General features: G+C 47.2%; 1 protein-coding gene across 17 annotated transcripts in view; it reads left to right on the top strand.

Annotated features, from left to right (window-relative positions):
* The window catches only part of DNAH8 (dynein axonemal heavy chain 8), a 556,010-nt gene that overhangs the window by 373,667 nt on the left and 155,334 nt on the right, over nt 1-27,009 (top strand). For all 17 annotated transcript variants that reach the window (XM_039529004.1, XM_039529011.1, XM_039529005.1 and 14 more), the window contains 3 exons: nt 1,955-2,192; nt 6,191-6,333; nt 23,706-23,840. In XM_039529004.1, the coding sequence (XP_039384938.1) occupies nt 1,955-2,192; nt 6,191-6,333; nt 23,706-23,840 (516 nt within the window). The remainder of the gene's footprint in view (nt 1-1,954; nt 2,193-6,190; nt 6,334-23,705; nt 23,841-27,009) is intronic.

Raw genomic sequence — 27,009 nt, 5'->3', positions numbered from 1 at the left:
TCTAATTACCATTTCCATACCTTTCTACATGACTTTAAAGGTTGGCTTTGGGTCATCCAGCCTGCAAGCTGTTTAACCCTTTCTGGCCATGAGTTATACTTTGTATAAGATTCGTTGCAATTATATAACAGTGGTAGCAATAATGATTTGCATCATGGTTATATTTTAATCAGACAATGTCACACCCTGTTTTTTGTTGTTGTTTTTAGCCTTTTGGAAAGAGGGTGGTCATTCCTATTAGGTGACCAGTCTCTTTTCTTGTCTGGTGTTCCCTTGTGGGTTCTAGCCCATAGGGCAGAGGGTGAGAGGGTTATGCGCTTTACATCAAGTAAATCAATTTCATACTTGAGAAAGGGATGGAACCTAGGAGCTTTTCCCTTTTTGAGGTGGATTGGACCACTGGGTTCAGTATGAGTTTTGGACTTACACCTGGAGACTACTTGATTGGTGAGTACTGCCTAGTTTGTGAAGATGTTTGAAGGCATCTCAGTTGGTGTGGAGAGACGCAGAGACATCAGTAAGCCATGCAGTCTTCTGGAATTTTTGTGTATGTGCGTGCACGCTTGTGCATGCCTGCGTTCTCTTTGAGGTGATCTGGCACTTTGTCTCTTGTACTTTGGCATGTTTCCATGTATTTTTCCTTTTCAAGATGGAAGGAGTCCGAGTGTTTTCAAATAGTGAGTTTATTTATTTTTGGCAGAAAATGTCTGTTACAGATAAGCATTATTTTTTCATCTTCTGCCATAGATTTAAAGACTATGAGCTAGGTTCACAAAAGGTCTTAGACACCTAACTGCTACTGTGATTCACAAAACCTCCACTCAGCTGCTTCCAAACCCTATGTGGGCACATAAAAGCACACTGACTGAGTTTTTTTTTTTTTCTGTAAAAGTTCCATCGATGCCTATGTTACTGCCTCTGAGCATGCATGCTGCAGCCTCACATGTTTGCCTAACTTGCCTGAGAGACCTGATACAGTAAGTGTGTTCAGACCTTGCCTACTGGATCAGTCCTTATAGGTGAGCTTACACAAAATGGCTAGATGATGATGATGGGCCAGTGATTTTTATTATTTATCCACAGTGGAACAGCTTCAACAGGAAAGAATAAGGAAGCCCTATATCAGAATATCCTATAGTACAGTAATTAGGGCACTCACCTCAGATGAAGCAGATCCTAGTTTAATTCTCTTCTGCCCCTCAGGTAGAGGGGGGACTTGAACAAGGAATATCTCACATCCCAGATGAGTACTCTAATCAGTGGGTTAAAAGTTATAAGCTACCGCCTCCTCCTCCTTGTCCTCCTGGGCTTCTTGCTGAAATGGGGTAGGTGCCTAAAGCCAGGACAGATTTTGCTGCTGAGAATCCCAAGCAGAGGAGGTGCCTCACAGCAGCCCGACCTTAGGTACCTGTCTCCAATAGAAGGGTGAGGCTTAGCACACACCCTTTAGCTTGAAATCTCCCATGGGTGGTCTTAGGCGAGGAGTTGCATAGCATGCTGGCTTTTGTGAATCCTATTCAGAGATGCCTGTCTCTCCTCATACATTGTATAGGGAGCCTAGGTGCCAAACTCAGGCTTTATGAATCCCAGTGTTTTTCTGGTCATCTAAAAGTTAGGTGACAATGTTTCTTTGTGAATTAGTCACCATAAATATCTTTAAAAATGTAGCTGATTAATTTTCAGGGAGACAGACTCCTAAATACTTAAGTCACTTTTGAAAATGAGACTTAGGCTACTAAGTCACATAGGTTCCTTTGAAAATTGTACCCATGGTTTTATCTATCTATCTATCTATGGCTTTACTCTATATTTCCTTGTTATAATTTTGAGTTCGACATTGTCCTTTAGCAACCTTGACTGGTTTTCGAAATGTGTTTTTAAATGTCTGAATATATATGGAGCTAAAACTGATTGTAGTATTTTCTTAATGCTGTTTTTTTTTATACATTTCCAGTCTATTAATCTTTTGGAGGGGTTGATTCCCTCAAAGGAAGAAGGCGGTATTTCATCTCCAGCACATCTTCATAAATTGTTTGCTTTTGGATTAATGTGGAGTTTAGGTGCTCTCCTGGAGCTGGATAGCAGGGATAAACTGGAAGCCTTCATTCGAGCAAATGATAGCAAATTAGATTTGCCAGAAATCCCTAAACACACCAATCAAACAATGTATGAGTTTCATGTTACTGATTATGGTAAGAGAAAACACATTGGCATTCTTTTTGATAATTAATGATTTTTTAAAAATAAATAAGGTTCGTTAGAAATATAAAAGTACTCTGTAATTACATATTATTTGGTCACATGGTCAGAGCTTTTCTTTTTGCTAAGACCCTATTGGCACACTAATCTTATGGAATCTGAATGCAAGTTATGTATCTGGAGGTAAGCAGTGGAGAAGTTGAGATCTGTTTGGATTAGTAATAATTTTTATACCTCTTGTTTTTAATTTAGTTTTCATGGATTCTTTCTATTGAGGTTCCTTAATTAGTCTACAGTATAGGTAATTTTTGAGCATGTTATTTCTGTATTAGATTAATTTTACTTTATCTGTCACATTTTTTCCTTCAAACAGTATTGGTTCTCCTTTGACTTATTGTGCACATATACATTCCACTGCAAGTATATGTGCATCCAATACATTTGAGTCAACGACTTTTGCCATCAGTACTACTAGGCAATGCATGTGCCACTTCCTCATGCACTGAGATGAGAGTATAAAAGGGGCATTTTCACCAACTCCCTGTCAATTCCTTCTCACCCCATGGCAAGAGTTGAAGCCTACCCATAGCATTTGCTTTGTTTTTCAAAATTTCTATAGCATGCATAGTTATAGATAGTATTTAGTGTAGTATAGTTAAGTTAATTGCTTATAGTATTTAGTTAGGTAAATCCACCAGGTATTATGGAAAAAATCCCCAGGTTTCCAGCAGTGTGGAATGCATAGGGCTGTTTTCCCTGTTACAGACAGGCATAAGAGTGGCTTGATTTGCTTTTGTGAGGACCATGTGAGGGACAAATATTCTATTTGTACCTCCTTCCCACCTAGACAAAAAACAGATTTCTATCTCAGAGTTTACCATATGAAAAAGGTAATGTGCCTCCCATCAGAACTGAGCCCCTGCGAGGTGGCAGATTCAGAGTCCACAAGCAGTGCCCCTTTGGCTGTTTGTGATTCAAAGAACAAGTCTGGTGTGAAATGTCACTATTTGCCTTCACCATCAGCTCCTGCAAGTATTCCATGCTGACAAGTGCTCAAAGTCTTGATCTTCTAAGAAGACTTGAAGTAAGTCCTCCGGTACCAATTTGAGTCACCACAAATCTAGACACTCATTGGCTGCATTTGATGTAGCGCTGTTGACTCTGGCCTCTTCAGGCCTGTTGAGAATGGTGTCTTCACCCTTACCGGGTCCCTCTTCATCATTCCAGCTTGTCCAATTTACGTCAGCACTGATGGATGAACACTTACTTGTTTGGTCCCCTCTACTTTGTTGGCCTTCTTGTCAGAAAAGGATCTTCTGTGTCTCCCCTACAGGACCCTCCTTTCCATGATCAATTCCTATTTAACTGTCAAGACAAGGTCTAATATAGATTTCCCCCATGTTGGATGCAACACTTTTTGAGTTAGGAAATCATCATCTATAATATTTAGAAATTCCTGGCGTGTTTAGTATCATTTTAAATTTCCATCCATGTGGATTACTTTATAATTTGGGGTTGATAATGGTCAACTAGTCATTATTTTTTGTTCATCACAGAAGTAACTTACTACTGTCCTATGGAACTACCATGCCATTTATTAATCCGGCAGGAGAGTCAAGTATTTCTTTGGTGAAATCCTGTTTATAAAGAATGTACACAAAGTCCCATTTCCCTGAACACAGTAGAAACAAACAATGGGAGGCTCAGAATCCAAGTCTGTCTTTCCATTGAGTACTGTGCCAAAAAGAAGCTCTGTCACTCAGCTGCCTCCCAGGGCCAAGCTCACAACTGCTTCTCTTGCTTTCCGCTGGCTTTCTGCTACTTACATACACAACTGAAACCAATCAAACCCTAGCCCCAGCATTTGCAGTTAGTCCCAGGGAAACCACTCAGCCCACACATTTTAGCTCTGGATATCTTTTTCATGTGGCTCAGTATCTTGGGCAGTTGCTTCCTATTGTTTCCAGTACTACGTAAAGTACTCCTATTACTACATAAGTGGAAGGGGTGGATTTCTGCATGGGCCACCGGGGTCCGTGCCCAGGGCCCTGGCCAATAAGGGGGCCCCTGCAGGAGTGGCAGAACGCTGGCCCCACCCCTGCTCCTCCTCTTCCCCGGGGCCTTCTGCCCTGCTCCTACTCTTTCCTCTGAGGCCCTGGCCAGGCCAGAACCCAGAGCCCAGCCATAGTAGAGTGAGCATATTCCCCCATGTGGAGTTGGCCGAGCCGCTCAGCCAAACCCCTCTCTCCCATGTCCCTCCTTGTTCATGGATCTGGCCTGAGCCCCTCTCCACAGCCTCCCCTTCCCACCCCACAGCCTCCCCTTCCCACCCCATGCATGGACCTGGCCTGAGCCTCTGCCCCTGATCCTGAGCCCTTCTCCCCCACACTCCTCACGTAGATGTGGCCTGAGCCCCCCTCTCACACACATCCCAGTCCCAAGCCCCTCTCCCCCTACATGCGGATGTGACCCAAGCCCCTCTCCTCCACCCTTCCCCCAGGGACCTGTCCCAAACCTCTCCCCTGCAAAGACTTGGCCAAAGCCTGTGCCCCCCCAACCCTGCTGCTTACCCCCCCAGCCCCTTTCTCAGAAAACTGGGCAACTCAGTTGGCAAGTACAATTGCTAACAAAGTTGGGACGTCTGGGACAGGGTTTAAACAGGGGACTGTCCTGGTCAAAACAGGATATATGATCACCCTAGGCGGTAATAAGAGCCGCCCAGGCAGCTGTGGGGAGCTGGGACCTTCCATCTGCCCTGGGTGGAGGGTTGGGGAGGCAGGGGCGGCTCTAGGAATTGCGCCGCCCCAAGCAGGGCGGCACACCGCGGGGGGCGCTCTGGCGGTCGCCGGTCCCGCGGCTCTGGTGGACCTCCTGCAGACGTGCCTGCGGAGGGTCCGCTGGTCCCGCGGCTCCAGTGGACCTCCCGCAGGAACGCCTGCAGGAGGTCCACCGGAGCCGCCTGCCGCCCTCCCGCAGCACGCCGCCCCAAGTGTGCGCTTGGCGCGCTGGGGTCTGGAGCCGGCCCTGCGGGGAGGCCATGTCCCTGCCCCCTATGGCACACCACTCATGGCAGGTGGATGGTGCAGGGCTCCTGACAGTGGGCTGGGCTCCCTGGGCTGCTCTTACCACCACCTGGCATCTGGCTAGGCCAGGAGGCAGGGCCATGGGGGGAAGGGGAGGTGCAGGGGGTGGGGCCCCATGGCAGGGGGGATTTGGAGGGCCTAAATGTTCTTTGTGCCTAGGACCCCAATAAATCTTAGTCTGCCTCTAGTGAAGGGGCATTTAATTGCTCTATCCACTGAGCCTGAAGGAGGGTGGTTATCACACCGATAGGCTTTTAAGGGGGGGGCTGTGACTGTCATTCTCTTGATGGCAGCCATTAACACCTTCCAGCATAAAAATACAAAAGGAAACCTGAACATGAGGTCCAACTGGTTAAGCAGACAAACAGTAGATCTGTTGGAATAATTCCTCAACCAGAAAGTATTTTATCAGATTTTAGACCAGTTGGGCTATGTGAGGCTCTGTCTATTGGCAACAAATAGAAATACCAAAGAACCAAGAAGCTAGCCAACCTCAGATGCAAACTGCCATTCCAGCAGTGTAAGGTACATGTTTTAAAATATAGCATTTTAAAAGTTATTCCTTTCTCCAATCAAAACTTCAAGTTGCTGCACCAAGAAGGAGTTGGTTAGTTCACCATCTTCTTTTGGTTTGTGGCAGAGACGTGGAATAAGTTTGAAGCCTCCCTATACACCCTGCATTTCCTTGTCCTCTTGGTAGGAGGCACAGAAGAAGCTGTCTGGGGAGTGAAGTTGAGTCTGACAACTTCACTCCCCAGACAGCTTCTTCTGCTACTAAACTACTTGTTGTTGAGGTGTCTTTGGGTCTACTGCAGAGAGGAGAAAACACAATATTTTGACTAGTGGAGCTACTAAATGCAGATAGTGAATTATTAGGTGCTATATTTTCCATTTGTTGCTCTTTTTAGGTGACTGGGAACACTGGAATAAAAGAGTTCAGGAATATGTTTATCCAACAGAAAGTATCCCAGATTATGCATCTATTCTGGTTCCAAATGTAGACAATGTCAGAACTCAGTTTTTGGTAGAAACAATTGCTAAGCAACACAAAGTAAGTACACTATTTCTTATTTAATTGCAAAGCTAATATATATGGTGTAACATAAAGAGGCTTCCTGTCATAAAACAGGGATGTAATAATCCCTCTTTATATTCTCTATCTCTACTCAGATTTGGTCAGGTTGTACATTTTGTGACAAGATGGCCAATGTAGTATGGTGGGTCCTGTGCTTTTCTTTGGGGGGGGTCTAAGATGCCACCCTTACCCCTGCTCTTGGGGCACCAAGGGCCCCACTAGTGGCCCTTGAAGGTAGTAAAGGAGGGAAGCAGGGGAGGGGTCTGGGTTTGCTCCTCACTCTGAGTCCCAGCCCCTCTCAACCTCTGCAGGTCCTTACCCTCTTCCCCCTTGGGTGGGGTACCTTCAGTCCTTAGCAGGGCCACCCAGAGGATTCCGGGGGCCCGGAGTCTTCGGCGGCGGGGGGGCCCTTCCGTTCCGGGACCCGCCGCCGAAGTGCCCCAAAGACTGCGGCGGGCCCCACCGCCGCCGAATTACCGCCGAAGCCGGACCCGCTGCCGAAGTTCAGCCCGGTCTTCGGAGGTAATTCGGAGGAGGGGGGCCCCCGCCGCGGATCTTCGGGGCACTTCGGCGGCGGGTCCCGGAACGGAAGGGCCCCCCCGCCGCCGAATTACCACCAAAGACCGAGCTGAACTCGGCGGCAGGTCCCGCTCCGTCTTAGGCGGTAATTCGCCAGCGGGGGTCCTTCTGCCCAGGAGCGGAAGGACCCCCCGCCCGCGAAGACTGGGAGCAGAAGAAGCTCCTGTGCCCGGCCCCGCAAGAGTTTTCCGGGCCCCCCGGAGTGAGTGAAGGACCCCGCTCCAGGGGCCCCGAAAAACTCTGGTGGGGGCCCCTGTGGGGCTCGGGGCCTGGGGCAAATTGCCCCTCTTGCCCCCCCTCTGGGCGGCCCTGGTCCTTAGACACTGGGGGAGGGAGTCTCCCTCCCCTGCTCCCTTACTTCAGTTTTCTGATCTTCCAAGTATCACAGCACACCTCCAAGCTCTAGTCCTCTCTCCTTCCTCCTTCTCCCCTGACTGCCTGAAGCAGGGGGTTTTATTAGGTTGCTAACAGGGCCTTAATTGACTACGGGTGCTCCAATTAAGGTGTAGCAAACCTCTCTAGTCTTCAGGGAACCACACCTTAATTAGCCTAGGGTTTATATACTTCCCCTCGACCACTCTCCCACTGCTCCCTGGCCCTCTTGTATCACAATTTATTTAATTGTATTTACATTATTTTTGTTATCTACAAATTTGCCCTCACAAGTGTCTCTTTGTCCACATAAAACACTTAAAATAAAGCTCATTGTGTAAAAGATCAATAGAATTAGTCATACACACACAAAAAACATGTTAAATATAATCCAAATAACCCCTGTCTTTTTTCCTCTGAGGAAAAAGGCTAGAGGAGATCTTACCATCAGTTTCTGAGTATCAACAGACTAATGCTCTCTTAGATGAATTGGGAAGGTGGATTTCAGAGTCAAGGGACATCCGCTAAAAACAGCCTGCCACCACCCTTGGTTATATGACGTTCTTTCAATGGGAAAAGCAATAGCTGATCCCAACTGTCATGAAAGTACAAAGGGAGAGAATGCTTCTCATTTAGTAGCAATCTGAAACAGAAAAAACTTTCAAGAGCAAAATCAATACCTTGAACTACACCTGGAAGTAAATAACAAATCTTTGGAGTAGTAATATGGTTTATTTAATTTCAGTGTGTAAAATGCACTTACTGTAATCCCAGAGGGTTTGCGAAAAATAGTACATGCAAAGAAGAGTACATGCAAAAGCCTGTTGAGAGTCTTTGGGTTAAGTTTAGAGGTGAGAGCAACAAGGGTGATATCATGGTGGGCGTGTGCTATAGACCACCGGATCAGAAGGATGAGGTAGACGAGGTTTTCTTCGGACAACTAACTGAAGTTTCCAGATCACAGGCCCTGGTACTAATGGAGGACTTCAATCACCCTGACATCTGCTGGGAGAGCAATAAAGCAATGCACAGACAATCCAGGAAGTTTTTGGGGAGTGTTGGGGACAACTTCCTGGTACAAGTGCTGGAGCAACCAGCGAGGGGCCATGCTCCTTTTGACCTGCTGTTTACAAACAGGGAAGAATTGGTAGGAGAAGTAGAAGTGGGTGGCAACCTAGGCAGCAGTGACCATGAGAAAATAGAGTTCAGCATCCTCACAAAAAGAAGAAAGGAGAGTAGCAAAATACAGATCCCAGACTTCAGAAAAGCAGACTTTGACTCCTTTAGGGAACTGATGGACAGGATCCCCTGGGAAGCTCATATGAGGGGGCAAGGAGTCCAGGAGAGCTGGCTGTATTTTAAAGAAGCCTTATTGAGGGTGCAGGAACAAACCATCCTGAAGTGCAGAAAGAATAGCAAATATGGCAGGCAAACAGCTTGGCTTAACAGTGAAATCTTGAGCTTAAACTCAAAAAGGAAGCTTACAAGAAGTGGAAGTTTGGACAGATGACTAGGGAGGAGTATAAAAATATGGCTAGAGCATGCAGTGCTGTAATCAGGAAGGCCAAGGCACAACTGGAGTTGCAGCTAGCAAGGGATGTGAAGGGTAACAAGAAGGTTTTCTACAGGTATGTTAGCTACAAGAAGGAGGTCAGGGAAAGTGTGGGATCCTTACTGAATGGGGGAGGCAGCATAGTGACGGACGATGTGGAAAAAGCTGAAGTACTCAATGCTTTTTTTGCCTCGGTCTTCACAGACAAGGTCAGCTCCCAGACTGCTGCATTGGGCAACACAGTATGGGGAGGAGGTGAGCAGCTCTCAGTGGTGAAAGAACAGATTAAGGACTATTTAGAAAAGCTGGACGTGCATGGATCCAGATCTAATACATCCAAGGGTGCTGAGGGAGTTGGCTGATGTGATTGCAATGCTATTGGCCATTATCTCTGAAAATTCGTGGTGATCGGGGGAGGTCCCAGACGATTGGACAAAGGCAAATATAGTGCCCATATTTTAAAAAGGGAAGAAAGAGAACCTGGGGAACTACAAACCGGTCAGCCTCGCTTCAGTCCCTGGCAAAATCATGGAGCAGGTCCTCAAGGAGTCTATTTTGAAGCACTTGGAGGAGAGTAAGGTGATCAGGAACAGTGAACATGGATTCACCAAGGGCAAGTCATGCCTGACCAACCTGATTGCCTTCTATGATGAGATAACTTACTCTCTGAATATGGGGAAAGTGGTGGATGTGATATATCTTGAGTTTAGCAAAGCTTTGGATACAGTCTCTCACAGTATTCTTGCTAGCAAGTTAAAAAAGTATGGATTAGATGAATGGACTATAAGGTGGTGTGGCAAAGTTCCTCCTCTCCTCTAGTAGGTCCTGCACTTATTGGCAGATTTCCTCCCCTCAGTGGTCTTCCCCTTGGATGAAACCCACAGTCTGGATCAACTCCTCCTATGTCTGATTAGGAGTAGCGAGGCTTGGGGGGAACCCAGGCCCGCCCTCTACTCCGGGTTCCAGCCCAGGGCCCTGTGAATTGCAGCAGTCTCTATAGTGCTACTTGTAACCTCTGCTTGACCGCTACAGCTCCCTGGGCTACTTCCCCATAGCCTCCTTCAAACACCTTCTTTATCCTCACCGTAGGATCCTCCTGGTGTCTGATACTGCTTGATTGTATGGTGTTTCTTCAATCCTCCAGTAGTACACCCTCTCAGTTCTTAGTTTCTTGTGTCTCTGGCTCCCAGCTCCTCATACACACTTCCTTCCTCTGGCTCCTCTTCCCTTGACTGGTGTGAGCTCCCCTTTTTATACCAGGTGCCCTGATTAGCCTGCCCTGATTGGCTGCAGGTGCTCCAATCAATGTAGCTCTCTCCAGTACCTTCTAGAAAGTTCTTAATTGGCCCCAGGTGCCTTGATTACCCTGGAGCAACTGCCATTTTGGTTCCCATGGTACTAGGGATTTGCTTAGCCTGGGGCTAACATACCTGTTCCTCAGTACTTTCCTGTAGCCATCCGGCCTTGCTCCATCACAGTGGATAGAAAGCTGGCTAGATTGTTGGGCTCAACGGGTAGTGATCAATGGCTTGATGTCTAGTTGGCAGCCGGTATCAAGCAGAGTGCCCCAGGGGTCGGTCCTGGGGGTGGTTTTGTTCAACATCTTTATCAATGACCTGGATGATGGGATGAATTGCACCCTCAGAAAGTTCACAGGTGACACTAAGCTGTGGGGAGAAGTAGATAAGCTGGAGGGTAGGGATAGGGTCCAGAGTGACCTAGACAAATTGGAGGATTGGGCCAAAAGAAATCTGATGAGGTTCAATAAGGACAAGTGCAGAGTCCTGCACTTAGGAAGGAAGAATCCCATGCACTGCTACATGCTGTGGACCAACTGGCTAAGCAGCAGTTCTGCAGAAAAGGACCTGGGGATTACAGTGGATGAGAAGCTGTATATGAGTCAGTAGTGTGTCCTTGTTGCCAAGAAGGCCAACAGCATATTGGGCTGTGTTAGTAGGAGCATTGCCAGCAGATCGAGGGAAGTGATTATTCCCATCGGTTCGGCACTGGTGAGGCCACACCTGGAGTACTGCGTCCAGTTTTGGTCTTCCCACTACAGAAGGGATGTGGACAAATTGGAGAGAGTCCAGCGGAGGACAATTAAAATGATTAGGGGGCTGGGGCACATGACTTATGAGGAGAGGATGAGGGAACTGGAGGTATTTAGTCTGCAGAAGAGAAGAGTGAGGGGGGATTTGATTGCAGCCTTCAGTTACCTGAAGGGGGGCTCCAAAGAGGATGGAGGTAGGTTGTTCTCAGAGGTGGCAGATGACAGAACAAGAAGCAATGGTCTCAAGTTGCAGTGGGGGAGGTCTAGTTTGGATATTAGGAAACACTATTTCACTAGGAGGGTGGTGAAGCACTGGAATGGGTTACTTAGGGAGGTGGTAGAATCTCCATCTTTAGAGGTTTTTATGGCCCAGCTTGACAAAGCCTAGGCTGGGATCATTTAGTTGGTGTTGGTCCTGCTTTGAGCAGGGGATTGGACTAGATGACCTCCTGAGGTCTCTTCCAACCCTAATCTTCTATGATTCTATAATTCATAACAAAAAGATAAACCAGGAGTTGAACCAATGCCATTGTGATGGGTTGTTCACCCCACATCAGCCCTGTAAGGGTTAAGGAAGATGAGAAAGGGCCAGTTAGGATAATATGCCACACATGAGTGGCTTAGGGGAGAAAAGCAACCCCTAATTGGAAGACAAAGCTCATCTGAGCTGCTGTGGGCTGGGCTAATATAAAGCCAGGAAGCTGGCAACAGAAATGGGGGCAGCATGGAAATCTGCAGTCATTGCCTATGCATTAGAAAGGGAAGGAGGGATACTAGAGAAAGAGTTAGGACCCTGGGAGCATAGCCCTGAGGGTAGATTGTTCCCAGAAGAGAGAAGGATGGAGAAGAAAGCCTGTGAGAGGTAGATAGGAAGCAGCCAGGGAGACAGCTGCAAAGCTGGGGACTGAGCAGACCTTGGCTGCATGTTGTAGGGTCTCTGGGTTGGAACCTGGAGAAGTGCATGGTCCTGTGTTCTCCTACCAGCCACTGACAGAGTGGCAGTGCCTGGACAATGAGACTCTATACCTTGGAAGGGGAAATGCCATAGTGGCCTGCCCAGAGGGTTTCAGCTCCTGGAGTGAGAAAAGGGCCTCAGAGTGACAGAGAGGACAATGAGAGGAGAGACCACAAGGGGAGGTGTCATACCTGGAAGAGAGCTAATCCACAGAACAGCCAGGAGGAAGTGCCACTGGTGACTGAGTGAAGACAGTTTTTTAAATGTTTCAGTCAAATCCTTAATTAAATAACTGCATAAAATCTCAACCTCAAAAGGACTTCACACCTGTTCATCCTAATCCTTAGCCAAAAGCCTGAATAAATAGATTAAATTAAAAAAACCCAAGGCAAGGGGTAGCAATTGCTCAAGCAAGCAAAATGTATTACAGAATTCAATAGCCTAAGTAAACCGTCAAAGTTATCCCAAAGATCATTGCAATGGGTGTCTCCCTTGCTAAAAGTAGGAAGGATGGTCTTGTGGTTAAAGCTATGGACTGTGACTTAGCAGATATGGGTACAATTCTTGACTCTGCCACAGACTTTCCATATAACCCTAGGCAAGTCACTTAATCTCTCTCTGCCTTAATTCCCCATGTGCAAAATGAGGATAATAACCTTTCCTTTCTCTCACCTTTTGTTTGTTGTGTCTGCTAGATTGAAAGCTCTTCCGAAAAGAGATTGTCTTGTACAGTATCAAGCACAGTAGGGCCCCCAACTGTAAGCTCTGCTGTAATACAAATAACAGACAATAATGGTGATCCCTTCAGAAGGGGATTTTTACAGCCCAGCATCTTCCATTTTACTTTGATGCATAGGCTGTCCCCCGCACCTTCTTTTGCAGTTTCAGGAGGCATTTTAGTATTGTAGCATGTTCCTGGGATTAGCCATTACCCCATCTCAAGCAATCCTCCAGATCTCCTGTCTCCATAGCAACAGTCAATGGCAGTTTTCTTTACTCCCAAACTTTTTTTTGCCAACTTTGATTTTATTATGTTTTCAGGCAACAGTGATCAATTTAAAATCTCTCTTCCTCCTCCTTCTCCTTTGAATCAGGTAATTAGCAGCATAAGGTTCAGCCACCTGGATTCACTGCTACTGCACCTCCCCAGCACACATCAGGCTAAATCAAAACAATGTTCTAAATGTGAGGCAGTTTTTGCAGCCTTATCTAATCTGACCTCTTGAATAACACAGGCCATAGAATGTCTCCAAAATAATTCCTGTTTGAACATCCAATCTTGATTTAAAAATTGCCAGTGATGGAGAATCTACCACAACACTTTATAAGTTGTTCCAGTGGTTAATTACCCTCCCTGTTAAAATTTTTGAGAAATTTTGAGGCTTTACCACTCTCAGAGAAATCCTGGCCACTACCTGCTTTGCCAATACTATGATGTCCTAGCTGGGTGGCCTAAAGGTCCTGGATGACAAGGATCACACTGGCTTCAGGTCTATCCTTAAGAAAATATTTTTTTCAACTGCTTTTGTCTCAGATGCCTCATTAGACACAATGAGATTTTCAGACATGGTAATGGCATCCAGCTCAGTAGCCATATGCCACACCTGTTTACATCTCTGGATGGTGGCTGCCTACTTCAAACAAATCTGACAAACCTCCTAATTTACAGATTAATTTCTATTTGGAGAAATATTAGATAAGATAGTGCCAGACAATCAGGGGCGGCTCACAGCGCAAGCAGCAGCCTGGCGGGGCGGGGGCGGGGGCGGCATTTGGCTCCTGGGCCTCGTGTGGCTCCGCCTGCATGGGTCCACGGGTCCCGGGAGAGGGACGGGCTGCCGCAGGCGGCATGATTCTGGCTTTCTCGTCCCGCTCGGTTGAGCTCCGCTCCCGCAGCGGGCGCGGGCAGGTCCCGGGTCCGCTCTCCGGTGGACCTGCCGCAGGCATGGGGGGCGGATCTCCACCCAGAGAGGAGAGGAGAGGGGACGCGCCGGGAAGGGGGAGGCGGGCGGCGCGCGCGCCGCTGCTTGGGGAGCCTACTTTGTAGAGCCGCCCCTGCAGACAATGCATCCAAACAAAAGCAGTCCCTCAGGTCTCCATGTAGTGCATTAAGAAGGGACTGTATGTCCAACTGAAAACACAAATGCTCCTTTTGTCTGTCCTTTTCACAGAAGTACCAAAGAAAGAATGGCAAGTACATTAGCAGAAAACCCTGCAACTATGGATCAGGCCGCAAAACCAGAGGTGTCAGCAGTACCTCTAAGAGCTTACTATGACAACAAAAGACTATGCCTCTGGCTCAGTCTGAGTCTAGTAGGCAGAATATCCTACTTCTCAGAATTGTCTCTCAGAAGCACAGACAAGTGGTCATCCAGTCACGCATCTTAAGCAATTCTGTGTGGAACCACTCACCAGAACAAATTCAAAATCAGGTTCTGATTTCAAACCAAGTACTCAAATCTCTGAGTTTGACAATCCCAGGGAATATCCACAGGGGTCTTCTTCTCTGCCTCCAGATCATGAAGTACATACAACAGATGCCAACCTACTGTGCTAGGGAGCATATCTGGGAAACAACACAACACAAAGGACATAGACCTTCAGAGACAGGAACAAGAGCATCCACTTCTTCAACTTCAAAGTGATGAAGAAAGTCCTCCAAAGGTTCCAAGCCACCTTCTGGAGGATCACATTCTGCTCCAGTCAGAAAATATCATGACAATAGCATACATCAACAACCAAGGAGGAACTCAGAGCTCAGTCCTGCACTTGGAAGTGAGGGAGGTAATAGAATGGGCAGAGGAGAATCTGGCTACCATAAGAGCAATATACATGAAGGGAATCTGAATGCAGACTAGTTTAGCACATGCTTAGTCAACAACTCAGAATGGTATTTGAATTAGGAAGTCTTCAACCTGATCTCTCAGAGATTCAGCCTCCTGGCACTCAGTCGGTTTACAAGTTGGAAGAGCAGAAAGCTGGCACAATACTTCATCAGAAAAACAGTTATCCAGTCACTAGGGACAGATGTACATAGGTGGCTAAAGGACTTTCTCTACACATTTCCACCTCTTCCACTTCTAAGGAAAGTGGTTGAGAAGATAAGGCAAAAGCAATCAAAGGTGATAGTTCTGGCTCTACACTAGCTGAGCAGACCATGTTTTTCAAATCTAGTAGACTTGGCACTGAAATCTCCAGTGCATCTATCAGTGAAACTGGACATCCTTCACCAATGTCCCAGTCTCCATCCAAATCCAGGCCATTTCCAACTGGCAGCCTGGCTATTGAAAGAGAAGCAATAATTATACTGTGAAAAGCAACAAAGAGTCTTGTGGCACCTTATAGACTAACAGATGTATTGGAGCATAAGCTTTCGTGGTGAATACCCACTTCGTCAGATGCATGTGATGGAAATTTCCAGAGGCAAGTATAAATATGCAGGGAAGAATCAGTCTGGAGATAACGAGGTTAGTTCATTGGGGTTTGTTGCATGGATTGGATCACTTGCTTTCACAGACCTTGGGAGGCAGGCCAGTCCTTGCCCACAGACAACCCGCCAACCTCTGAAATTATAATGTGGTTATCCTCCAAAGTGATTGGGACTCTATTGGCCTTCAGACAGACTTTAGCACTTAAGTCCTACTACTCTGGTTGGTCAAGGTTTATCTTATGTTGTCAAAACCAAACAAAACCAGAAACCTGGACAATCCCTGGAATTCTAGCTATTCCCAATTTTCTTCAGTACAGTATGGACAAGGGACTTCAGCCCAGCACCAGAACATGTCAGGTGTCAGCCACAAGCAATGTCTTATATGCAGAGTCCTCTGGTTTCTTAGCTGAAAATCTTCAAATCTCAAGATTTCTCAGAGCAGCCAGATTAGTCTGGCCAACGATCTAGTCAGTCTTTCTTAAATGGGATCTACCGCTGGTGGAAAAAACCCTAATCACCTATTACTTTGAACTATTAAGAGTTACACCACTCTATTTATCTGCCAAAACCTTTCTCTTGGCACCTCTGTTAGATGGGTCATGGAGTTAGCAGCTCTATATATGCAGGGTTTAAGGACTCCAGAATCTTTCTTACCAAAAGTGAATTCCTCTTTCCAGGAATGACAAGAAGTTATCTTTCCTCTATTCTGTCCAAATCCGCAGTACGCTACTGTAAAGCCATAGCATAATCTGAATGTATGTAGAGCACTCAAGATCTACCTCAAGTGCACCGGATTAAGAAGAAGATCATGCTTCTTGTTTGTTCCTTTTCACCAGAAGTGCCAAGGTCTTCAGGCATCCATGCGATCTCTGGCCCGTTGCACAGGAATCAGAGACTATTGTACTAAATTTCTAGCCACATCATGAACAGAAAGAGCATGTGCTTCAACTAAGGGTATGTCTACACTACAAGACTATTTCGAATCAACTTAAGTCGAATTTGTGGAATCGACCTTATGAAGTCGAATTTGTGTATCCACACTAAAAACACAAATTCGACTGTGAGTCCACAGTAACGGGGCCAGCGTCGACTTTGGAAGCGGTGCACTGTGGGAAGCTATCCCACAGTTCCCACACTCCCCGCTGCCCATTGGAATTCTGGGATTTCCCCCCAATGCCTGCTGGGGGAAAAATGTGTCGAGGGTGGTTTTGGGTAACTGTCATCATTGAACCGTCAATCACGCCCTCCCTCCCTCCCTCCCCGAAAGCGCCTGCGGGCAATCTGTTTGTGCACTTTTCTGCTCAGTGACAGCGCGGGCGCCACAGCACTGCGAGCACGGAGCCCCGCTGCAGTTATGGCCATTGTCAACTCCTCGCACCTTATCGTCCACCTCTTCCACAGTCAGCTGCTGAGAAATCTGGCTACTTTTCAATGGTGCTGCAAGCACTGGTGGACCATGGAGGACGTTTTACCAATATCAACGTCGGGTGGCCAGGCACAGTTCATGACGCGCGTGTTTTCAGGAACTCTGCTCTGTTTAGACACCTTCAGGAAGGTAGTTTCTTCCCGGACCACAAAATAACTCTTGGGGATGTGCAGATGCCTATAGTGATCCTCGGGGACCCAGCCTACCCGCTAATGCCCTGCCTCGTGAAGCACTATGCAGGCGCCTTGCACAGTGACAAGCAACTCTTCAAGTACCAGCGAGCAGCGTGACCTGTGACTGTTCAGTTTCTTTACAGAGAAGCTGAACCTGCCCCTGTTTCTTTACCAAGTTACTGTTGACTAGCATCTGCAGTTACATACCCCGTCCACCCTGCTTCCCCCACTTCCAACACACGTTTAAAAATAAAATACATGTTCCACTGTAACTTTACAAAGGTTTCTTTATTGATGACTTTGCATTAAAGGGTTGAAACTGGGACGCAGACTGTGCTGGGTAGGGTGTGCGGTGATGTAAAGACCACCTCTAAACTCGAGGAATGACAGGCTCCTGCTCCCAGAGCGGTCTGCAGTGCCGGACTGGTTGTTTCAACGGAGCCTGCCATCCCTCCTTTTTGGGACTCTGTGTGCGGGGGCTATGTGGCCTTGTGGCGGGGGAGGACGGATACAGATTCCTCTGCTGCGTGGCTCTGTGGTCCAGGACAGGGACCGTTGCATGAGATCTGTAACCACCCTCCCCCGCTACAAAGTCACGTACCTCCCCACCCACAAAGAACCTGCAAACCACCTCCCATACCGACCAGGGTGCCTACTGACTGCACTGTGTGTGTGACCTGCTGCTGATCCTGCCCCCGTCTCTGTACCCTGCTAAAGGTGACTGTCCTATGCAATACCCAAACCCCTTCCCCACCCACCCACCCACCCACCCACTCCTTCAAATGCAGCATTCTATAAAAAAGCATGACGGAAACAGTAATTAACAGCAAAGTATTTTTAATAATTAACCAGACAGTCAGGGGATGAAACTGGGATTGGGGCTAGGGTGAGTCAGGAAGGGAAGGAATTCTCAAAAATTAGGGTATGAGAGCTTTTGGGTACTTGAGCACTCTGCTGGGGTGCAGTGAGAGTTTTCACAGCCCCTGGCACCACTCCTTCTGGTTACTTTGGGTGACGGGAGGTATGGGACTTTGTGGCGGGGGAGGGCGGTTGCAGATACACTGCGGGGGGGCTCTGTCCTCCTGGCTGCGGTCCTGCAGAACATCCACAAGGCGCCGGAGCATGTCCGTTTGCTCCCTCATTAGTCCAAGCAGCGTTTGAGTCACCTGATTGTCTTCCTTACGCCACCTCTCCTCCCATTCGCTGTGTGAGCGCTGGTACAGAGAGAGGGTCTCCCTCCACTGGCTCTGCTGGTCCGCCTCGGCTCGGGAGCACCCCATAACTTCAGCGATCATCTCGTCCCGTGTCTTTCTCTTTCGCCGCCTAATCTTTGCCAGCCTCTGTGAGGGGGATGCTGTGGCAGGTCTGGAGACAGTCGAAGCTGTGTGATGGGAAAAAGGGAGTGAATTCCTTGCAAAGATACATTTTTGCGAACAATGAACACAGTCTAGTCTGTGTCTGTGAACAACACCATGCACAGCACCTATCTCGTCCGCACTCCTGCAGCAGGCAATCCTGAAAGCATAAACTCTGCCCCTGTTCTACCCCATCGCAGTGTCCCCCAACCCTTGCACTTCTGGGTTGAGATCCCAGTGCCTGATGGTGCAAATTTCATTGTCGCGGGTGGTTCTGGGTAAATGTAGTCAGACATTCCTTCCTCCGGGAAAGCAACGCCAGACAATCATTTCAAGCCCGTTTTCCCTGGATTGCCCTGGCATACGCCATAGCGTGGCAACCATGGAGCCTGTTTTGCCTTTTGTCACTGTCACGGTATGTGTACTAGATGCCAATGACAGAGGCGATTCAGCAGCGCTACACAGCAGCATTCATTTGCTTTTGCATGACAGCAGAGATGGTTATCAGCCATATTGCACCATCAACCACGCCAATGTAAATTGGCAAGGTGATGACGGGTAGCTGTCCTATTGCACTACACCTTCTGCTTCTGTCATAGGTGCCCCTGGCCGAGATCAGCCGGGGGCGCAAAAGACAAAACTGGGAATGACTCCCTGAGTCAATCCCTCCTTTATGGTATCTAAAAATAGAAACAGTCCCGCCTAGAATATGGGGCAACTGTACTAGGGTTGCAGTGTATCAGAGAACTACAGAGCACAGCTGCTCTGTGTCAGATCCCGCAGGAATGACGAGCTGCGTGCCATTCACATGGGGTGCCCCTGCAACAACCCAGCTGTTGCTTCCCTCTTCCTCCAGCCTTCCTGGGCTACCGTTGTAGTGTCCCCCCATTTGTATGCTGAAGTAATAAGGAATGCAGGAATAAGAAACAGTGACTTGTTAGGGAAATGAAATGAGGGTAAGGCAGCCTCCAGCTGCTATGATAGTCCAGGCAGTACAGAATATTTTCTTTACACATGACGGGCGGGGGCTGATGGAGCTCAGCCCCCTGTTGCTATGATGAAGACGGTTAGCAGGCCATCTACTTATGGGCTGATGACGAGGACAGGTAACAGTCCTATTGCACTACACCATCTACCGCAAGGCTGATGATGAGGACGGGTACCAGTCATTTTGCACCGTCAGTCACCCATGAGGCGGGGGAGGGGAGGCGAGGATGCTACCGTAGCGTGCCGCAGCATCGCGTCTACCAGCAGCATTCAGTACACATAAGGTGACATTTACAAGAGTCAAGAGACGATTTCTTTCCCTTTTCCTTCTGGGGGTGGGGGGTGGCTGTACATTGACGAGCTATGCCCTGAACCACCGCAGACCCTGTGTTTGACCCTAGAAGCATTTGGAGCTCAGCCAAGAATGCAAATGATTTTCGGACACAGCGGGAACTGTGGGATAGCTTGCGTCCTCAGTTCCCCCCCCTCCCTCCATGAGCGTCCATTTGATTCTTTGGCTTTCCGTTACGCTTGTCACGCAGCAGCGTGCTGACTCTCTGCTACGCCGTCTGTCCGGAGATTTTTTAAAAATACTTTGGACCAGGCGTAACATTATGGTAATTTTCCTAATTAGATGCAGGAGTTGCCGAGAGAGATCGCCCTGAGGAGGGTCACTGAAGGAGATAGAGAGCGCATGCTGCGTGAAAGCCAGCACAAACCAGGGGCCTATGCAGCCGTGCTCGGGGAGGCAATGCTTCCTGAGTACCTCATGAAAGCCTGGCGCGGAAAAGTGTGCTACCACGGAGCACCCAATAAGGCAGCTCTCCCCAGGAACCTCCTGCGGAGGCTTTTCGATTACCTCCAGGAGAGCTTCGTGGAGATCTCCCAGGAGGATTTCTGTTCTATCCCCATATATATAGAGACCTCCTTTTCACATACTTCAGATTCCTGTTATATTAAGAATAAAAGTTTACATGTTTAAAGCACTTACCGACTGCTCCTTCCCCTGATTCAGGGTCCGGGTTAACGGCCGGGGAGGGTTGGTAGGGGATCTCCGTGACGGTGATGAAGAGATCCTGGCTGTCGGGGAAACCAGCGTTGTAAGCACTATCACCTGCCTCGTCCTCCACAAACCCTTCCTCATCTTCCCCGTCCGTGAACATTGCCGAGGAACTGTCCGTCGACACTGTCCCATCGTCAGAGTCCATGGTCACTGGTGGGGCAGTGGTGGCAGGCTCCGTAGCGTCCGTTTGCCGCTTTGATTTTTTGGTAGCCTTGTCTGGGGTCCTTGATTTTCACATGGCGCTGCATTGCATCCCGCCTGTATCCTCTGTCTCTCATGGCTTTGGAGACCTTCTCATAGGTCTTTGCATTCCGTTTTTTGGAGCGCAGCTCCGAAAGCACAGACTCCTCGCCCCACACACCGATCAGATCCAAGACTTCCCGGTCAGTCTATGCTGGGTCCCTCTTTCTATTCAGAGATTACATGAACTCCTCTGCTGGAGAGCTCTGCATTGCTGCCGGTGCTGCTGAGCTCGCCCCGATGTCCAACCACGAAATGAGATTCAAACTGTCCAGACAGGAAAAGGAATTCAAATTTTCCCGGGGCTTTTCCTGTGTGGCTGGTCAGAACATCGAAGCTCGGACTGCTGTCCAGAGCGTCAACAGAGTGGTGCACTGAGGGATAGCTCCTGGAGCTACTAAGTTCGATTTGCATCCACACCTAGCCTAATTCGACATAGCTATGTCGAATTTAGCACTATTCCCCTCGTCGGGGAGGAGTACAGAATTCGAACTAAAGAGCCCTCTATGTCGAATTAAATGGCTTCCTGGTGTGGACGGGTGCACGGTTAATTCGAATTAACGCTGCTAAATTCAAATTAAAGTCCTAGTGTAGACCAGGCCTAAGGAAATGTTCATGGCAGCAAGATGGCCTCTATCAATACCTTTATTAAACAGCAGAGGCTTTCTTCTGAAGGAAAGAGCTGTATGCCGTGATCAAAAAATAACTTATCTTCAGGCATTTACTTACAGGTGGAGAATTTTTTATCTCAGTCTGTTTTTTTGATCCTCTCTACTTACATTTCACTGTTTGCTATATCCCACACACAGCAGACTTGTGAGAAATGCTGGGCTTCAGAATGGAAAATGTATTGTACAATAATTTGCTTTCTTCTAGCAGCATCTCCCACAATTTTACCTCCCTGCTATGATTTCAGTAGCCATAGCTAAGGGACAACATTTATTTTTATGTCTACAAGTTTATGGGCCTGATGAGCCCTATTGGACATAGTTCACTAGCTGACACTAAGGTTATTGTTTCTTATCAGTGTCTGGAGAGGGCAGATGGACCGAGCTGCAGGGGGTGGGGAGTGGCAGCTGGACCAGCCAGATAACTCCTCCTAAGGCCATGGAGCTGCCCCAGGCCAAGATGTTCGTGACCTGGAGCATGCCTCCTATTTGCTGTGCAAAGCCGGGGATGGAGGCACTGATGTTAGGGTGTCTCCCTGCCCTGACCTGTGTGCCTGGTCTCTGCTGAGCTGGGATGTGGGTCAGGAGGAGCGTGTCTGTGCTGTTGTCTCTGGGTTGGGAGTGGGTGCTGCTGGTGCTGCTGTTGAGGCGCCTGAATGTTCTGCTTAAACATCCCCTCCCCCAACACACACACTCCCCCAACACATACACACACACACATGCCCCCAACATACACACACACTCTTTCACACACACACTCCCCCTAACACATACATACATGCTCTCTCTCTCTCTCTCACACTCACACACTCTCCCCCATCACGCGCACACACACACACACACACACACTCACACACTCCCTCAAGGACACACTCTCTGTGTTTCACACACACACACACTCTCTCTCTCTCTCTCTCTCTCTCTCACATACACACACACACACTGCCCCAACACACTCTCACACACACACTTCCCCAACATACGCTCTCTCACACACACACTCCCCCAACACAGACGTTGTTGTTGTTACTTCTTGGTACTTCCTGTCGAAATGCACAAGGGATTTATAATCTCTGTAATTTTATTCATTCAAAGTTCATTAAGGATTACAGTATGGATGTTTTAGTTTTTTGACTGGTCTATGTATTTCATAATTTTATTTCTCTCTTATGCATAAATTTAATTCTTTGAGTAGTGAGTTCTAAAATACCTAACCTGTCCTTGCTGTAGTAATTATCATTATTACTTTTATTGCCATATTGTGCTTTGTCATTCATTATTTAAAGTGGTACAATCAAATAATCATATCCTTTTAGAATGTAAATTTTGCTTGTACTCACCTTAGCAATGCCAGTTTAAAAAAATATAGCTAAACACATAATTTTAGACACTGTACAGATGAAGGCCGCTTATTTTAAAATAGTATTTTTAATTATATCTGTAAAATAACTTAAAATTCGTACACAAATAAATGTGGTTCCAAGTCTGATACTAATGTTAAAATTAAGTAAATACATTTTTAGTGGAGTGAAAAACAATTGACTAAAATAAAGTGGCAGTAACACAGATTGTGTCTGTTAGAGAAAGTAAATAAATTTTGAGCAGATTTTATTTATTTTTATTTATTTCTCCTAAAGATAGTGTACAAAGTATCAAACTTGTGTTTCTGATATCTGTGTTAAAGCTCCAGAATTGATACTTCAAGGCTTGGGATTGGGAATATCTTGTTGTATTATCTCCTGATTGTTCTAAACGTACATATAAACTTAATATATTACTTTAATTGGTGTTTGGATATATTTTTTCTTTCTTTATATAGAACTTAGTTGCAGTGCTCCTGTCAGCTAATTTCTAAATTATTATCTGCAAAAAAGTCTAGTTTTCAGGGTAAAATTGCACCCCCCACCAAAATCTGAAATGGTGCTCCTGGTGAGCCAAGAGTATCCAGAGGGCTGTAGGATGGCCATGGGTTCCGGCAAGATGAAGCCCCCATGTGACAGCACAGAGTGCGCCTTGAGCTGCAGACTGAACACCAGGCATCACAAGCTGCAGCAGCAGTGTAGAAATAAGAGTCGCAATACATCATATTCCATGCTACCGTTACTAATGCACTGCTGCTGCTGGTGGCGTTGCCTTCAGAGCTGGATGCCTGGACAGCGCCGGCTGCCCAGGAAGTGCTTAATTTGTGCTGGGGCTGAGCTCCGGCAACTCTTAATATAAATTAAGCACTGGGAAGGGGCAGCGGGGCCTGGAGGTGATGGGGGTGTGGGGGAAGCCATGGGGGCCAGAGGTGATGGGGGGACACCTGAGGAACTTTTGGGGGACAGAGGAGATGGAGGGTGGGGAGCTGGGGGGGCACCCACAGGGGCTAGAGGTGTCAAAATCAATAAAGTAGTTTATTATTTTTATATATTCTTTGCTTTAAAATAATTTTCTATACAGTAAGTCATTTAATTAGCAATTTTATAATATCTGTCTTTCTAAAATTTTTATTGCAGGCAGTTTTGCTCACAGGAGAACAGGGAACTGCAAAGACTGTAATGATTAAAAGTTATTTGAAAAAATATGATCCTGAAGAACATTTGTCAAAAAGTTTAAACTTTTCCTCTGCCACAGAACCATTTATGTTTCAGGTAAAATCACAGATTTTACACAGTACTCTTGTATTTTTTTTCCTGCATAAATATTTAAAATATACTTTAAAGTTCTGATGATAAAGGCTGGGGTTTTCAGAAGCTCCTAAACGATTTAGGAACACAAGTCCCATTGACTTATGCTGTAGGAATTATTCTGGGGCAATTCATTGGCTTGTGTTATATAGGAGGTCACACTACATGATCACAACGGTCCCTTCTGTCCTTGGAATCTATGGATCTATGAAAGTCAACGGGTCTTGTTCTCTTAAATCACTTAGTCATATTAGACAATTCCACACCAAATCACTTTTACAGTAAATTGTTAATTCTGCTGCACAGGTTTCCTCATTCTTTATGAATGGGCTGTGCTTTTTTGCTGTGGAACTCTGAAACCATTTGCTGTTTTCACTAGGGGCTCCAGGACTAAGACCCACACTTCACCTCAGACCACTAGACAATCCTATAGAAAAGCTTGATGGTTTAGTTTCTCCCAACCACTTTCTTTTCTAATTTTATCTTTCATTTCTTTTTTTACAGTAATGATCTAACTCCAGCCTCTAGCTCTTCTCTCCTTTTCCTCAGTTGAGGAATCATTAGAGCGTTGAGACTCTAATCCTCTGGGTCCTCTGGTGCAGCACTGCTCTAGCAGACTCCCTTTGTTCCCAACCATAGCTGCAGATAAACTATGCAAGCATAAAATCAAGTTCAACAGGTACTGTAAGGAGCATTTCAGGTGCTCAAGAGGGCAAGTGCTAGGCAGGGCCGCCCAGAGGATTCCGGGGGCCCGGGGTCTTCGGCAGCGGGGGGGCCCTTCCGTTCCGGGACCCGCCGCCGAAGTGCCCTGAAGACCCGCAGCGGGGCCCCCCCGCCGCCGAATTACCGCTGAAGCGGGACCCGCCGCCGAAGTGCAGCCTGGACTTCGGCGGTAATTCGGCGGAGGGGGGCCCCCGCCGCGGGTCTTCGGGGCACTTCAGCGGCGGGTCCCGGAACGGAAGGGCCCCCCGCCACCGAATTACCGCCGAAGACCGAGCTGAACTCGGCGGCGGGTCCCGCTCCGTCTTCGGCGGTAATTTGCCAGTGGGGGGTCCTTCCTCCCGGGAGCGGAAGGACCCGCCGCCGGCAAAGACCGGGAGCGAAGAAGCTCCTGCGCCCGGCCCTGCAAGAGTTTTCCGGGCCCCCCGGAGCGAGTGAGGGACCCCGCTCCAGGGGCCCCGAAAAACTCTCGTGGGGGCCCCTGTGGGGCTTGGGGCCTGGGGTAAATTGCCCCTCTTGCCCCCCCTCTGGGCGGCCCTGGTGCTAGGCAAGCCACTGATACCTGCACTGCCAGGGCAACTGCCAGAGTTGAATTAGTTAGCTAGTGCTTCCATCTGCTTGCTCAAAGCAGTGACACCATGGTGGAAAGCCTCAAATAAGAGCAAGGATTTCCCTTTGAAGGATTCTTGAATGAAAGGGAATGCCAAACAGTTTGCTCAAGGGGTCAGTCTTGCAAATTCCATGGGCTCTGGGTCCCAAAAAGGCAAAATTAAGCACCCTCTTTTAAAGACCTAACTCATAACTTTAATGAGAAAATGGTATAAAAGTCAGGGTTTAGACCTTTTCTTCTTTACTTTCCCATTCTGAAGGAATGCATACCGGGTACTCTCACAGTACTCTGTATCGGCTCTGTGTCCCTGCAGTCTGTCTGGGTACATAGAGAAAGCTGTTATTTCTGGGAAGTCCTGCCTCAGGTTCTCAGCTCATGGACCCTTGCTTTGCCAGAAAAAATGGCTCAGATTTCAGGCAGCAGTATAATGGACCCTCACTCAGCCAGGGGTTCAGAATCTCAAAGGAGTGAAGGGTCTCCTTACTGCTCTTCCTCCTTTCTGGGAAATGCCCTAAGTGGTACATATACCAAGATTAGCAGCATTCTGTGTCCAGGCACATTGGATTCCTCAATCGAATATTCACAGGTGTCAAGATTAATCATAATGGACAGATTAGACAAGGCTATGGCCTCTTTTTCTAGCTGCCATCCCCTCCAAAAGGCAGGTTTCAGAATTAATACTTCTATCTAAATAAAAACTCATGTTGCACTTTTAATGAGGAAAAGTTTATCCTTATGCATCTAAAAATCCTTCTGGCCCAAAGTAAATTCTTCTTGCTATGCTTCTTGGAAAATAGTTCTCTTGTCATTTTATCCAATTCCCAAGCATCTTTTGAAAAGACTGGGGCATAACTGAATGTTTGTAGAGCTCTAAAGATATATCTCAATCATATGGAGTACACATGCTGATCATAACCTGTTTCTCATTCAGTCCAAAATGGCAGGGCCTTTGGGCCTCAAAGTTGCTGCAAGCATGATGCTAAAATCCTGTGTCATTTGGCTTACTAGACATCTGGGAAATGTTCCAAAGGGAATCCAGGCACCTTCTAGAAGATCTATAGTGTGCTAGAAATAGAAAATGTGTGAACCTCAGGGAAAATGTGTAGAGTGGCATCATTGTCTTCAGAAAATGCATATATCAATCTCTGCAAAGTAAGTTTCCATTCCTCTGCATAGACATCCTTTGGGAAGAAGATGCTACATAATTCCCTAATTTAAAAAGCCTTTGCTTTATATAGGGGTAATTGTATTTCTTCTTTGAGAGATGTCCCTGTGGGTGCTCCACTCCAAGTCAAGGTGCATCCCTATGTCTTCGCTCAGAGAATTTTACAGCAGTGCCCGTATGGGCTGCGCACATGTGGTGCCTGCCTTGCACGCTGCCAGTGCCTCAATAGCGGATGCGCAGCCCGGAATCCTCAGTTCCCTCTCTGCTGTCCCCGGCCTGAGACGGAGCTCAGCAGTCCTGCTCATTCTTCACTTCTTCAGGAGTTACCTTAGACAAATTTGTAGTAATTAACTTAGTTGTCTGAGTTAGAGAAGTTTTAGTTCTTATACTTACCTTCCCTGTTAAAAAAGAGATTTTGTTTTTTAACCTCAGAGTTAGTGACCCCATAAAATGCCTGGTTCATCAGGTTTCAAGAGATGTACAACATGTAGAGAGGCCATTCCCATTTCAGGCAGCCATTTTCAATGTATCCGGCGTTTGGGGGAATCCCATGTTCCCCCAAAGTGTGCCCACTGTAACAAACTGAAGGTCAGGACATGCAAAGATAAAGACCTGAGGCTGAAGCTCATCCTCATGGA

This window comes from Mauremys reevesii, linkage group 3, assembly GCF_016161935.1.
Source record: "Mauremys reevesii isolate NIE-2019 linkage group 3, ASM1616193v1, whole genome shotgun sequence".
In the NCBI taxonomy this organism is placed as follows: domain Eukaryota; kingdom Metazoa; phylum Chordata; order Testudines; family Geoemydidae; genus Mauremys; species Mauremys reevesii.
This window is presented reverse-complemented; position numbering and strand designations above follow the sequence as displayed.